The 15,992-nt window shown below is 40.8% G+C and overlaps 1 protein-coding gene and 1 long non-coding RNA gene across 4 annotated transcripts in view; one reads left to right on the top strand and one right to left on the bottom strand.

The window, feature by feature from the left end:
• LOC122461315 (aspartyl/asparaginyl beta-hydroxylase-like) overlaps positions 1–15,992 on the bottom strand; it is a 73,231-nt gene that overhangs the window by 31,603 nt on the left and 25,636 nt on the right. For all 3 annotated transcript variants that reach the window (XM_043539581.1, XM_037892560.2, XM_043539582.1), the window contains exon 2: positions 337–486. In XM_043539581.1, the coding sequence (XP_043395516.1) occupies positions 337–486 (150 nt within the window). The remainder of the gene's footprint in view (positions 1–336; positions 487–15,992) is intronic.
• LOC122464463 lies at positions 356–14,421 on the top strand. Its single transcript, XR_006288512.1, has 3 exons — positions 356–488; positions 13,254–13,258; positions 14,380–14,421. It is a non-coding gene; the product is annotated as an uncharacterized LOC122464463 (long non-coding RNA).

Raw genomic sequence — 15,992 nt, 5'->3', positions numbered from 1 at the left:
CTTAGTGCCTAACAAACATGAAGTTTTTTTTTTAAAAAAACCAAACAAATACTATCAGAACTGTGAATTTTAAACATGATACAAAAAGCACAGTACGCATCCTATCATACCAGGTGTCCATTGACATATTTATCTAGTAAAAATAATACACTTGCAAATATATGTGCAGTAGTTAATTTACAAATTGGTGATGTGCTCCCATCTATCTGAAGGCAAGATTAAATCTTCAGTCTTTCTTCCTGAAATCGGAAAATGCTTCAATTCAATGAATGAAGATACAAGAAGCACATTTGCTGACGCACTAAATTATACATATTAAAACATGAAAGTTCTTACCTAGAACTTCTTCATAATCTACAAGTTCAAACCAAACAACTGCTACTGATGTCCAAACTCCCAGTAGTGCTATTACCATAAACCAGGTGAAAAACGAGCTTCCAGAGAGGCCTTCTTTCTTCCCATTCTTGTTTCCTCCATGCTTTGTCTCTGTTAAATATGTGTAAACATGGAAACTGGGTTACTATTAGAAGGCATAATATTTTATTATAAAAGTATGCATGTTTTTACAAACTGCGCAAGTAACGTATTCTATCATGACAGAATAATGTTTCTGTAGTACCAAGTGCTCAATAACTTTTGTAAGGCTGTTTACACTACAAGCACTACAGTGGCATAGCTGCAGCTATGCCACCATAGCATTACCTAGTGCCACCATAACACTACATAGCATAGTGTAGACATTTGCTACAGCAACAGAAAGGGTTTTTCCCAATCAATGTAGTAAATCCACCTCCTGGAAAGGCAGTAGCTAAGTCAACGGAAAAATTCATCTGTCAAACTATCCGTTCTCTGGGCTCAGTACCAGGACTTAAATCGTCTTAACTCCAAGTGAGACAGGTTGACATAAATTTTAGACCAGGTTTAAGTTACTTTTACTACTATTATCTCCTTTATTATTAGTAGTAATTGTAATAGAGAGGGTTTGCATATGCAGGCAAAAAGGGTGTTTTTTAAATGAGTGAAGCTAACTTGATTGAACATCCACCTCCTTAATGCCTGCATATACACAGTTTAACTCCTTTTAGATGGTTTAAATTGGTTGTATTGTTTCCTAGGCCCCCACGAAGGTGACAATATGATCAGATCAAAGGATCTAAGAGGTGTTAAATCAGATCTACACTGGTTTAAACAGGATTTTCTATCTAGTTAAGATAAATTGACTGAGCTAACTCATTTAAAAAACCACACATCGTCACTTGTGTAGACAGAGTTCAAATGCTAGAACACATTACAGGTTTTGATCTGCAACGCAGCCACCTTGTTGTTCCCTTCTCTACTGCTCAAAAAGGACGAGGCAAATGAATAGCAGCGAGATTAATTGTATCCATTTGCCAAAAGTTTCTAAAGCCTTCATGTTAAAAACAGAGTTAGTATATTATGTACCCAACTCACAGGGCTAAACTATAAAATTACAATCTGGTATGAGCTTCCCTTTACTAAGGGCAGAGAAAGAAATGTGACTTAGAGCATCAAAATTTCTCCTCTGTTTCCCCCTTGCTCTAGGGAAAAGGTTACTTCAAAACATTTTCATACAGCAGTTTACTCCCTGCTGTGTACCTAGCCAACAATTCTTGCTGGCAAGCAATGGCAGATCCAGTGCTATTCCTACTCCCCACCCACTTGCTCACAGAAGTATCAGACAGGTAGTCCCTGCTTTCCAATGTAAATCTTGCAAACCTTCACGATGTTTCTTGGAGATATTAAATTTACATTTAAAGTTACAATGAAAAAAATCCAGCTAGAAATAAGAAAACTCATTTTTTTTTAAAAAATAAAAGTAAAAATACCAAAAAAGATTAACTACATTTTTTAAAAGAACACACACCACGTTATAAACACAAATAAAATGAATAAAAACAGAATACAGTTTTTTCCTGGATTTTCTCACAGGTGAAGGGAGTCTGCCAGTACAATTAATTAGAAGGAAAAGGAACTAGTGATTATTTAGATGTGCAATGTGCATGCACTTCAAACCCACTAGGTAAAAGTAAAAACTTTACAAAAGGGTATTATCATCAGACAATACAGCAGCAAAGTTATTGTAATGACTCAACTTTTCAAAGGTTGCCAGACAGAGTTAACCCAAATAGTTTAGGCCAAATCTTTACTGAATTAAAAAGATACGTTATACATTTTTCAAATGCAAAGAATATTTAAGCATCACTAATGTACTGTGATTAAGATTTGTGTTTAATATCAGTATTATCATATAAAGTCCAGGTCAAATATTTGTTTGCCATCTTTAATAGGATTAATTAGGCAAAATGAGACCTAAATGCTAAATGATCACAAGTTTAAAACAAAACAAAACAAAAAAACACACACAAAAGCCACACTAAAAGGTAGTAGCCCTCATAAGGGTAGAGGAAGTAGGGATAGTGGTGGCCTCTTTAGCTGACTTACATGGCAGGGGTGGGAGGGGAGGGAAAGTCAGTGCAGAAGGGCTTCCAGTCCCTGCTTGATGTCAGGATCAGACATACTAAGCTAACCCTTCACCATATTTATTGCTTTATATGCAGAGTAAAGACGGTCACAAAAACAGCCGCATCAGCTCAGTTGTTACTGATGCAATATTTATAGTGGAGAAAAAAAATCTATTTAATATTGGTCCTAGAAGCACAGATTTTTGTTTTTAAAGTATAGAATTCTGTTTCTTTGACATTCTAACCATAACTTTCCCCTAGTATGGTGTTTCCACTAATCTTTAGAAAGAGACTAGGACAGTTTAACCTCATGCTCGGACACGAGTATAGTTCAATACACTAGTGATTAGTGGTTAAATTCACAAGGGAAGGTTGCAGGCAACAATAAACAAGGTGTAATATATTTAGCAAATATTACAAATCATATGAAAAAAAAATCCCTGGCTAAGAAGTTACTGAATGTTTAGGGAGAGCATAGATAAATATGCTATTTTATAAGCTAAACCACCACACATCCAACTCTTATGAAACATAATTGTGATTATGTACTTGTAAGAACAGTTTATATTAAATGGGTGTTTTAAAGAAGTCTGTGACAAAGATCATATGATATAGTAAAGAAAACTATTTGTATTTGCATGAGCAAATATAGCATGATTCTATTTTATACTTCCATTTCTTTTCTATACTCTTTTCTCTCGTGGCATTTTCTTTACCACTGTCTCTCTGGAAAAAGGACTGTGTACCACAGAGCAACAAGACAGGACATCTAAATAATAGCTTTTTAAATTAAATAAGTAACCTAATATTACTGCTGCAGACTTCCACTTCTAAAGAACAGTTTTATCCGAGTCTCGCAGAATCAGACCCTACAACACAAACATCATCTGTTACAAGTGTAGCTTCCATTTGCAAGCTTTGACTCCCGACCTTTAAGTGCTTTGAACAATTTTACTATGCAGAAATCAAACAAAACAGATCTGCTCTAACTTGCAACCTTTAAAAAAAAAAAAAAAGAAAATGAAAATGTTAAATTCTTCACTATAAGATTCATCCATCATTTACAGAAGCAAACATACATACATAGAGTCAGAGCTAAAAGCTAGCTAACCATTAAGGAATACTAACTCTGGTTTTGAACTCATTCCAGGGAGTTAATTCAACTTTGAAGCCCTTTCTCCGCACATATCAGCTATGTAGAAAATAGGTCAGTTTCCATATCTGGTAAGCCTTTGCTTACCCTGCCATATGTCTTTATACAGATACCATAAGTGTCTTGAACTACATAATACTCCTCAATAACAAATGTTAAGCTACTGGTTATAAATGGTTTCTATGAATAAAGAGGTTATGTGGGAACAAATTTGTTCATTTACTTATGGTTCTTAATATGTTCGGAAATGTGCTCTACTTTAAATAAATAAATAATAAATAAATAAAATAAAGCAAGCAAGCATGTTCAAGTGAAACCTTCACAAGTAAAAAAAAAGCCTTCTATTTTAACAGGAATACTATGCTAAAAACCTATGTTGAGTATGACTGACCACCTACCATAAAAATCTAGGGAAAAAAACATCTCTACTTCAGAATTAATTTAAATAGCAAAAATAAAAGCAGTTTGTGATGCAGAGCAAAATAGTAAACTGAATCCAAAACACCCACACACTACAACATGCTCCTTATTCAGTTGAGCACAAAAGACAGACACAGCCAAAGTACAATTATGCATTTTTTTTCATTTCTGCCGAAGGTTAGAATTATACCTGAATCTTCAGCCATGGCACTAGTGTTCCTTATCCATGGATAAAATAAGTATATTGGAATCCAAAATCAACATCCAAGGTGGAACAAGGAACGAGTTACCCTCAATCTAGTCTTGCAACAGTGGCAAAAAAAAGTTTAATAAAGCTAACTCAGCTAGAACCTGAAACTGGACCTGACTGCCAACTCTTCACCGAAGCTATTTTTAGAGCAATCTTCACAAGCTACAGGCTTTTAAGCTCTCATATGGAAATCCAGAGCTGACGACAATCAAATTTACTCCCTCCTCTTAACAAAGCATTCTGGATAGTTGGTCCTTTCTCCTCCCTTAATCCCTGAACACCAAACATACCAGGCAAATGAAACAGAACAAACTGTGCTGCTGTATTTTTTGTAATAAGTCATGCCTCAATGCCCGAGTTGTAAGGGCATTAAATCCAGCAGTATAAACTAAAACAAAGTCTAGACCCAGAGTTTGTCTGTGTAGCAATTTTCAAGCTAGCCTGCACCCAAGAAACTTGCTTTGTGTTGGCACATACACTTTTTCCTAACATCCTGAGTAAATTGTTTTTTTGAAACTTGTTGCTGTCCACATTAAGGATAAAACAGAGCTAAATAACTACAAATGAAAAAAACATGACTACTAAGAACGTCCAGGAATTAGAGAATAAATATGAACTGAGTAACCCAGATAGTCGCTCCTTTCAACTGCACCTCAAGTTCGCCTATAGCATTCTTAATTTGGGTCAGAGCTACCAGCCATTTTGCATTAGCAAAAAGGAAAGAAGACGGACTTCAGTCCCAAAATGACTTCTTAAACTCTGCAGCATAAATACACACAAAGAGGTTTTTTCCTTATTAAATGAGCATTTTCCTACGAAGCCCATGCTGATTTTTCCAATAGTAACCACATAATCTCTCTATAATCATAAAATTTCTAAAATAATGTGGCACAAACAAATATAGGGGCATCCTTCACCTCCTTTTCAGTTCTGAAATTTAAAACTAAACCAATTCAGTGGTGACCAACACCCACAGTGGTTCTCTGGTAGAAAAATTAGATAACTGTGACAATGCTACATTCCACATATTTAATCCTCAATGCCCTTCATCGTCAAAAGCTCTCTTTAGGTCACAATGTTTTCCCTATGCTGAGAAAACAAGACAAGTAATTTACCAGCAACAGTGGCGATATAGTGGAGCCTATACTATAGGCAGGGATATGACCATTTATTTTTTAAAATTATCAGATATGGCAACAGAAAATACAGTATTACTACCTTGCAGAATATAAGCAAACTTGCACTGCTTTTGTTGATTAGAAACCATAAACTCCACAATACAACTTCAAATAATTCACAACACTGGAGAGGAAAATAAGGTGTTAATGGAAGATACTGCTTATTAAATGATCATAGTAATTCACAAAAAGGCTTTTAAAACATGTGTAGAGAAACCATAACCAACTAATTTTAAAAATCAAACCATCCACCAACTAAAAATTTCTTCAAAGCCCTTTTTTTAAGAAGGCATAACCAAACAAAAATTTTAAAAACTTGGCATCTACTATGACTTGGCAGTGCTCAGTGAATACAACTTGTGATTCAAGTACAATAGGAAGTGAATTTAAATAATAGGGAAAAGGCACAGAATAGGTGGTGAAGACAGTGGCCATATAATGGGGGCCAGTTAAGGTAATTACTATTTATAGTCTATCACACATGGATACCTGAAAATGCTGTTTTGACAACTATAAAGATACACCATGACTCAGTGTTTCTCAAATGCATCCACCAGGGGCTTTTCTTGACGCCACAGCCTCTTGGACGGTGATTGAGGGGTGCCGGGGGGAAGCAGCGGAGCCAAAAACGCCAAAGGAGCAGGCAGCCAGTGTGAGTTCCCCACCTTCCCAGGAGTGGTGGGGTTCAGGCTTCTGGCTTCATCTCTGGAGTGGCGGGCTCTGTTCTACGGCCATGTGGCAGCAGGCTCTATCCTACGACTGCGGGGCTTCGGGCTCTGGCCCCGTCCAGCCTCACCACCCCATTGCCTCTGGCCCCCGCTGCTTCCCTACCATCTCCCCATCCAAGGCTTAATTTGTCCTCCAGCTTCCCAGAGCTGAATAAGTCTGTTATGTTAATATCACTTTTCACATGTTTGTTAATATAGCTTTTCGCTGCCTCCTAGCTAGCAAGACTGCTGCTGTGAAAAGTGATATTAACATACAAATATCACTTAATAGAAACAGACTTACTAGCTAGCAAGTCACTAAAAAAAGCAAGCAAAAAGAGAAAGAAAAAAACCCGCAAAAGATAAGAACATGCAATGCACTGCATTTGTGTTTCCATTCTGTTTAGGTCCAGTAAACAATACAGACACCTGTATGTTATTTTTATTATTGAGTCTGCAAAAAACCCTACATAAATAAATTACACTGATTTGGACCTGTATATGTGCATATTTATTTGTTTTTCCTAAAGTTAATGAAGTATTTTAGGAAAAACTGTCAGAGTGGCCACCAGCAAGAGTTGGGGGTCGCACTCTGAAGCCACTAAATTTTTTGTTGCGAGAACTCCTGCACTATGTGGTTTTGTACAACGCTTTCAGTCTGCTATCATACAAGGTTAATCAGGGTTCAGAGAAGGTGGACATATAGAACCTAGTTAGATTAGATAACAGTGGTATGCAAGAAAGGGTAACTAAAGAAAACTCACTCCTCTCTGATTTGACTTTAAAGTAGATTTTCCATTAAAGTCTTTCCTATGAAAAATGATAGTGATCAGATGGGAGAGAAATTTCAGAGATTTATGGTCTCCAATATTCAGTAAGTTACCAAAGCAACTGACAACTTTTACACAGACTTCATCTACCTACCCTTCATAATTGAACACTTTGGTAGACCAACAGCTTATTTGTGGACTCTTGCCCCCAATAAAATATATAAATATCTCTGCATCCTATTCTTTCCACCAACTTTTTCTGTCACATGTCTGAATCTTCCATCCTGCTCTGCTGGATTATTGTTTTGCAACAATATATTAATTTTACAGCTATTTTCTGTATATACACAAGAAAATGATGTCCCTTAGTCATACGTTAGCCATTCTTAGCTAGAATACTTCCTTGCCAGTGTAAAGCTGTGATAATCTTGGGAGTGTTCTATCACTATCAATATCTATTAATTATAACTGGGCAGGTTATTTTAAAAAAACCTATCTTACTCCTATACTTACTACTGAAGGTTTTATTTCCATCAAAACATTAACATGCCTACTGCAGTTTCCCCCCCGCCCCCAAAGTAGAACTTGTGTTGCAGATTTTAAATTTCAAATGAATACATCTAAATATTCTTAAACCTGTTCCTTCCTTATTCTGACTTGTGTTCGTTCCACCTTGTTGTGAATATTGTGTTGAACACATGATCAGCATTAATCTTTTTAGTGAAGACTGAAGTAAAATAGGCATTAAACATCTCAGCCTTCTTGATATTATTAATTATTAGCTCTCCTTCCTTGCTCAGTAGTGGACCTACAATTTGTGTTTTTCCCTTGCTTCTAATTTATGTAAAGAACTTCTTACTGTCCCTTTCTAGGTGCAACTCATTTTGTGCCTTAGCCTTTCTGATTTTTCTCCTTCCATGCTTGTGCTATTTCTTTGTACTCCTCCTCAGCAATCAGTCCATATTTCCACTTTTTGTAGGATTCCATACGATTTTCAGGTTCCTACTGAGCTCCTGATGAGGCCATATTGGCCCCTTACTATTCTTCAAATTCAGACAGTTTGATATTGTGCCTTTAATATTATCTCAGAAGATGCCAGCGCTCAGCTCCTTTTTTCTCTTAGGTTTTCTTCCCTGAACTGATAGTCTCTGAAAAAAGAAAAGGAGTACTTGTGGCACCTTAGAGACTAACAAATTTATTTGAGCATAAGCTTTCGTGAGCTACAGCTCACTTCATCGGATGCATTCAGTGGAAAATACAGTGGGGAGATTTATATACATAAAAAACATGAAACAATGGGTGTTACCATACACACTGTAACAAGAGTGATCAGGTAAGGTGAGCTATTACCAGCAGGAGAGCGGGGGGGGGGGGGGGGGGGGGATCTTTTGTAGTGATAATCAAGGTGGGCCAATTCCAGCAGTTGACAAGAACATCTGAGGAACGGGGGGGGGGGGGGGGGGGGGGGGAAGAGAATAAATATGGGAAAATAGTTTTTCTTTGGGTAATGACCCATCCACTCCCAGTCTCTATTCAAGCCTAAGTTAATTGTATCCAGTTTGCAAATTAATTCCAATTCAGCAGTCTCTCGTTGGAGTCTGTTTCTGAAGTTTTTTTTGTTGAAGAATTGCCACTTTTAGGTCTGTAATCCAGTGACCAAAGAGACTGAAGTGTTCTCCGACTGGTTTTTGAATGTTATAATTCTTGACGTCTCATTTGTGTCCATTTATTCTTTTACATAGAGACTGTAGCGTTTGACCAATGTACATGGCAGAGGGGCATTGCTGGCACATGATGGCATATATCTCATTGGTAGATGTGCAGGTGAACGAGCCTCTGATAGTGTGGCTACTGTGATTAGGCCCTATGATGGTGTCCCCTGAATAGATGTGGACACAGTTGGCAACGGGCTTTGTTGCAAGGATAGGTTCCTGGGTGTGTGGTTGCTGGTGAGTATTTGCTTCAGGTTGGGGGCTGTCTGTAAGCAAGGACTGGGCTGTCTCCCAAGATCTGTGAGAGTGATGGGTCGTCCTTCAGGATAGGTTGTAGATTCTTGATGATGCATTAGAGAGGTTTTAGTTGGGGGCTGAAGGTGACGGCTAGTGGCGTTCTGTTATTTTCTTTGTTGGGCCTGTCCTGTAGTAGGTGACTTCTGGGTACTCTTCTGGCTCTGTCAATCTGTTTCTTCACTTCAGCAGGTGGGTATTGTAGTTGTAAGAATGCTTGAGAGAGATCTTGTAGGTGTTTGTCTCTGTTTGAGGGATTGGAGCAAATACGGTTGTATCGTAGAGCTTGGCTGTAGACAATGGATCGTGTGGTGTGGTCTGGATGAAAGCTGGAGGCATGTAGGTAGGAATAGCGGTCAGTAGGTTTCCAGTATAGGGTGGTGTTTATGTGACCATCGCTTATTAGCACCGTACTGTCCAGGAAGTGGATCTCTTCTGTGGACTGGTCCAGGCGGAGGTTGATGGTGGGATGGAAATTGTTGAAATCATGGTGGAATCCCTCAAGAGCTTCTTTTCCATGGGTCCAGATGATGAAGACGTCATCAAACGTAGCGCAAGTAGAGTACGGGCATTAGGGGACGAGAGGTGAGGAAGCGTTGTTTTAAGTCAGCCATAAAAATGTTGGCATGCTGTGGGGCCATGCATGTACCCATAGCAGTGCCGCTGATTTGAAGGTATAGAATCATAGAATCATAGAATATCACGGTTGGAAGGGACCTCAGGAGGTCATCTAGTCCAACCCCCTGCTCAAAGCAGGACCAATCCCCAATCAAATCACCCCAGCCAGGGCTTTGTCAAGCCTGACCTTAAAAACTTCCAAGGAAGGAGATTCTACCACCTCCCTAGGTAACGTATTCCAGTCTTTCACCACCCTCCTAATGAAAAAGTTTTTCCTAATATCCAACCTAAACCTCCCCCACTGCAACTTGAGACCATTACTCCTTGTCCTGTCCTCTTCTACCACTGAGAATAGTCTAGAACCATCCTCTCTGGAACCACCTCTCAGGTAGCTGAAAGCAGCTATCAAATCCCCCCTCATTCTTCTCTTCTGCAGACTAAACAATCCTAGTTCCCTCAGCCTCTCCTCACAGGTCATGTGTTCCAGACCCCTAATCATTTTTGTTGCCCTTCACTGGACTCTCTCCAATTTATCCACATCCTTCTTGTAGTGTGGGGCCCAAAACTGGACACAGTACTCCAGATGAGGCCTCACCAATGTCGAATAGAGGGGAACGATCACGTCCCTCGATCTGCTCGCTATGCCCCTACTTATACATCCCAAAATGCCATTGGCCTTCTTGGCAACAAGGGCACACTGCTGACTCATATCCAGCTTCTCGTCCACTGTAACCCCTAGGTCCTTTTCCGCAGAACTGCTGCCTAGCCATTCGGTCCCTAGTTTGTAGCTGTGCATTGGGTTCTTCCGTCCTAAGTGCAGGACCCTGCACTTATCCTTATTGAACCGCATCAGGTTTCTTTTGGCCCAATCCTCCAATTTGTCTAGGTCCCTCTGTATCCTATCCCTGCCCTCCAGCGTATCTACCACTCCTCCCAGTTTAGTATCATCTGCAAATTTGCTGAGAGTGCAATCCACACCATCCTCCAGATCATTTAAGAAGATATTGAACAAAACCGGCCCCAGGACCGACCCCTGGGGCACTCCACTTGACACCGGCTGCCAACTAGACATGGAGCCATTGATCACTACCCGCTGAGCCCGACAATCTAGCCAACTTTCTACCCACCTTATAGTGCATTCATCCAGCCCATACTTCTTTAACTTGCTGACAAGAATACTGTGGGAGGCTGTGTCAAAAGCTTTGCTAAAGTCAAGAAACAATACATCCACTGCTTTCCCTTCATCCACAGAATCAGTAATCTCATCATAGAAGGAGATTAGATTAGTCAGGCATGACCTACCCTTGGTGAATCCATGCTGACTGTTCCTGATCACTTTCCTCTCGTGTAAGTGCTTCAGGATTGATTCCTTGAGGACCTGCTCCATGATTTTTCCAGGGACTGAGGTGAGGCTGACTGGCCTGTAGTTCCCAGGATCCTCCTTCTTCCCTTTTTTAAAGATTGGCACTACATTAGCCTTTTTCCAGTCATCTGGGACTTCCCCCGTTCGCCACGAGTTTTCAAAGATAATGGCCAATGGCTCTACAATCACATTCGCCAATTCCTTTAGCACTCTCGGATGCAACTCGTCCGGCCCCATGGTCTTGTGCATGTCCAGCTTTTCTAAATAGTCCCTAACCACCTCTTTCTCCACAGAGGGCTGGCCATCTACTCCCCATGTTGTGATGCCCACACATTGTATACATTGTCATACATTGTACACATTGTATACACATTGTATACATTGTCCCCAAATGTGAAATAGTTATGGGTAAGGACAAAGTCAAAGTTCAGCCACCAGGTTTGCCGTGACATTATCGGGAATACTGTTCTTGATGGCTTATAGTCCATCTTTGTGTGGAATGTTGGTGTAGAGGGCTTCTACATCCATAGTGGCCAGGATGGTGTTTTCAGGAAGATCACCGATGGACTGTAGTTTCCTCAGGAAGTCAGTGGTGTCTCAAAGACAGCTGGGAGTGCTGGTAGCTTAGGGTCTGAGGAGGGAGTCTACATAGCCAGACAATCCTGCTGTCAGGGTGTCAATGCCTGAGATGATGGGGCATCCAGGATTTCCAGGTTTATGGATCTTGGGTAGCAGATAGAATACCCCAGGTCGGGGTTCCAGGGGTGTGTCTGTGCAGATATGTTCTTGTGCTTTTTCAGGGAGTTTCTTGAGCAAATGGTGTAGTCTTTTGGTAACCCTCAGTGGGATCAGAGGGTAATGGCTTGTAAAAAGTGGTGTTGGAGAGCTGCCTAGCAACCTCTTGTTCATATTCCAACCTATTCATGATGACAGCACCTCCTTTGTCAGCGTTTTCGATTATGATGTCAGAGTTGTTTCTGAGGCTGTGGATGGCATTGTGTTCTGCACGGCTGAGGTTATGGGGCAAGTGATGCTGCTTTTCCACAATTTCAGCCCGTGCATGTCGACGAAAGCACTCTATGTAGAAATCCAGTCTGTTGTTTTGACCTTCAGGAGGAGGCCACCCAGAATCCTCCTTTTTGTAGTCTTGGTAGGAAGGTCTCTGTGGGTTAGTATGTTGTTCAGAGGTGTGTTGGAAATATTCCTTGAGTTGGAGACGTCGAAAATAGGATTCTAGGTCACCACAGAACTGTATCATGTTTGTGGGGGTGGAGGGGCAGAAGGAGAGGCCCTGAGATAGCCCAGCAGAAGAATCTGTCCTAAGAGTATAATTGGATAGATTAACAATATTGCTGGGTGGGTTTAGGGAGCCACTGTTGTGGCCCCTTGTGGCATGTAGTAGTTTAGATAGTTTAGTGTTCTTTTTCTTTTGTAGAGAAGCAAAGTGTGTGTTGTAAATGGCTTGTCCAGTTTTTGTAAAGTCCAGCCACGAGGAAGTTTGTGTGGAAGGTTGGTTTTGATGAAGTGAGCTGTAGCTCACGAAAGCTTATGCTCATATAAACTGGTTAGTCTCTAAGGTGCCACAAGTACTCCTTTTCTTAATTTAAATAGTTTTTTTTTTAAATATGCATTTAATTTAAATTTTTTAAAAAATCTGATTTTTTTTTAAGTTTACTTTTATCCACCCTATTTGCTTCATTATTAATGGTGGACCTTAACAGTGTTTTATCAAATTTTCAAAAAGTATGCACACTCATACACACAGTAGGCACACTTAAATTGCTTTTCAAGTGGGGAGATATTCACAGACCAAAGCAGTTAAATCTTAAAGCATCACTTAAAGTTGTAAATACATTAAGGGAGAAAAATATTAAATGTGTAGATCTTTAGTATCAGCAAGACAGGAAATTCAAAGTCAAGTTGACAGATCTACAAAAAATAAGTATGACAATGCAGAATTAAGTTTATTTGAGCTATATTAATTGTCTCTTACCCCAAAGTAGAAGTCAGCTTCATAACAGAAGCAGATCTAAGATACTATTTAAACTACTTTGAATAGGATAACAAAAATGTAAGTGTGTGTGTATACACACACACACACACAAGCTCTCCATGGTAGAACATTAAGGTTATAAGCTGCCTATCATGTTTCTAAAAGAGGTAGTTTGACACTCATGGTTAGTATTTTTCTAATAGAAGAAACAGCTACTTAATATAACTGGTTCTTCAAGATGCGATGACGCTATGTATTGCACTCAGGTGTGTGCACACCCAGCGCACCAGAGCCAGAAATATTGCTTAACAGTACCTGTAAAGGGGTGGCACACGTGCCTCCTACCTGTACTCCCTCCCCTGGCTACATGAGGCGGTGTTGCCCCCAAGTCCCACAGATGCAGCTGTGATTCTGAATTAGTAGGTCAGGATGGAGAGGCAGCAGTATGGGAGGCTGAATAGACAGCAAGAGAAGATCGGAGAACCACCATCTCAGCTAGGCTGGGTCAATAAGAATGAGCCAGCCTTGAGCTTGAGTATGACCTGGATTGGGGGAAAGGATTTCAGAAGAACCAACTGAGATAGAAAACCTTGGACAGGGAGCCTGGACTGAGGCCCTCTCAAGAACAGAACAGATGACATTTCTTGTTGTCCCAGAGGACACTTGTCTTCAAGGGCCATCCGTGACTTAGGGAAAAATACCTGGTGAGATGGTCCACGAGATTATTCTGAATCCCAGGTAAGTGAATGGCTATCGGAGTAATGTTCTCCTCTAGGCAGAGCAACCTGGAGCACACTCCCCTGGTCACATAATACATCACAGTGGTATTCTCAGTGAGTATGTGAACCACCGAGTCTCTGACACAGTGCCGAAAAAAGTGTGACACGCACTGTATATGGCCCAAAGTTCCAGGAAGTTGATATGTAGTGAGGCCTCCTGCTCCAACCCCTGTCCCTGTACTTTCAGTGACCCCAGGTGCCCCTCCCTCCCACCCCACCCCCTCCATCCATCAGGGAGAGTCATTAACAATCAGCTTGGCTGACAAGAGCCAGATAATCGAAACCTTGGTAAACATTCTCTGGATGCATCCACCACTGCAAGGAGTCCAGGACGAGCGGATAGAGACGAACCAGCCTGTCTAGAGGATGGACAGTAGACTGTCCTAAGCCATATTTGAAGAGGGCGAAGGCACAACCTTGTAAACTGGACCACCTGTGTGCAAACAGACATGTGGTCCAAGAACCTCAGACATGTCTGAACTGTTGTGGAAGGCTGAAGGCTGCAAACAGAGACAAAGATGGTGAATGGTTTGAAAATGGTCAGTCAGCAGAAATGCTCTTGATGTCATGGAATCTAATAGGGATGTAAATACCATTTAAAAAGTTAACCGTTTAAACTATTAAAAAAATATTTCATTGAAACAGTTAACCAATTAAAGGGCCAGCTGGCCGGTAAAGGGCTGATGCGGGACTGCTCTGGACAGTGTGGGGGTTAATCGTTAAGGCAGGTGTCATAACCATAAGGGTAGCATAAAATTGCTCCTTACCTGTAAAGGGTTAAGAGCTCAAATAATCTGGTTGGCACCTGACCAAAGGAACCAATGGGGACAAAAAGATACTTTCAATTCAGGGGGTGGGGAGGGGGAAGAGAAAAGAGGGTTTGCTTTGGGTTCTTCGTTTCTGTGGCCGTTCTCTCTTGGGACTGAGAGGGGCCAGACAGAAATCCATCTTCTCCAACCCATCCTAATCCAAGTCTCCAATATTACAACCAGTATAGGTAAGCCAAACAAGGCAGATCAGTTTATTTTTTGTTTTGCTTGTGAATTTTCCCTGTGCTAAGAGGGAGGTTTATTCCTGTTTTCTGTAACTTTAAGGTTTTGCCCAGAGGGGAATCCTCTGTGTTTTGACTCTGAATACCCTGTAAAGTATTTCCATCCTGATTTTACAGAGATGATTTTTACCTTTCTTCTTCTTTTTTTAAATAAAATCTTTCTTTTAGGAACCTGACTGATTTTTCCATTGTTCCAAGACCCAGGGATTTGGGTCTTTGAACGTTTTGTAACCAATTGGTTAGTATATTATTCTTTAGCCTCCCCAGGAAATGGGGTGTAAGGGCTTGGGGGGACTGCTGGGGGAAGAGGAACTCCAAGTGGTCCTTTTCCCTGGTTCTTTGTTAAATCACTTGGTGGTGACAGCATACCTCAGTCCAAGGACAAGTAGAGATTTGTGCCTTGGGGAAGTTTTTAACCTAAGGGGGTAGAAATAAGTTTAGGGGGTCTTCCATGCGGGTCCCCACGTCTGTACTCTAGAGTTCAGAGTGGGGAGGGAACCCTGACAGCAGGTTAACTGGTAAGACTAATGCTTACTGGTTAACATTTTACATCCCTAAAAATTTAACACAGTGCCCCAGCGAATTCAATATTTTGAGTGGGAGCCAACATTGACTTTCCACTGTTTAGGATGAGACACAGATGGGTCGAAGAAGTTCAGTGTGGTGCCATCATGAGCAAGAACTTCCCCTCTGCATCTGCCCCTCAGTAACCAAACATCCAGATCTGGGAAGATGTGAAATCTCCTCTTTGTGAGATACACTGTAACAATCACCATGCATTTAGTAAAAACTCTTGGGGTGTTCCACCACAAGAAACTCAAGGAACTTTCTCTGGCTAGGCAAAATCGCCATATGAAAGTAGGGGTCCAGAGCAGCAAATCCCTGCATTGTCTCAAAATGATGGAGGACAGTCAATGGAGTGACCATTCAGAACCTCCTGTGCCTGATAGATTTGTTGAGGCTGCAAAGGTTGAGGACGGCTCTTATGCCTCCCTTGGATTTGGATACTGGAAGTACCTTCCCCACCGCTCCCAAAGCCAGAAGAAAACAGACCTGCTTGAGGAGCAATATCTCATGAGAGGGGTCCCTAAAGAGAGACGGGGAGGAAAGATGGGGAGCAGGTGTGAAGAGGAAACTGATAGCATAACTGATAAAACAGTGCTTTGGATCCAGCTATTGGTGGTGACAGAGCCCAAAGGATTGTGAAAGCAGGCTAGCCTT

This window comes from Chelonia mydas, chromosome 2 (assembly GCF_015237465.2).
Source record: "Chelonia mydas isolate rCheMyd1 chromosome 2, rCheMyd1.pri.v2, whole genome shotgun sequence".
In the NCBI taxonomy this organism is placed as follows: domain Eukaryota; kingdom Metazoa; phylum Chordata; order Testudines; family Cheloniidae; genus Chelonia; species Chelonia mydas.
Note: the sequence above shows the minus strand (reverse complement) of the source record. Positions and strands in the feature narration are given on the sequence as shown.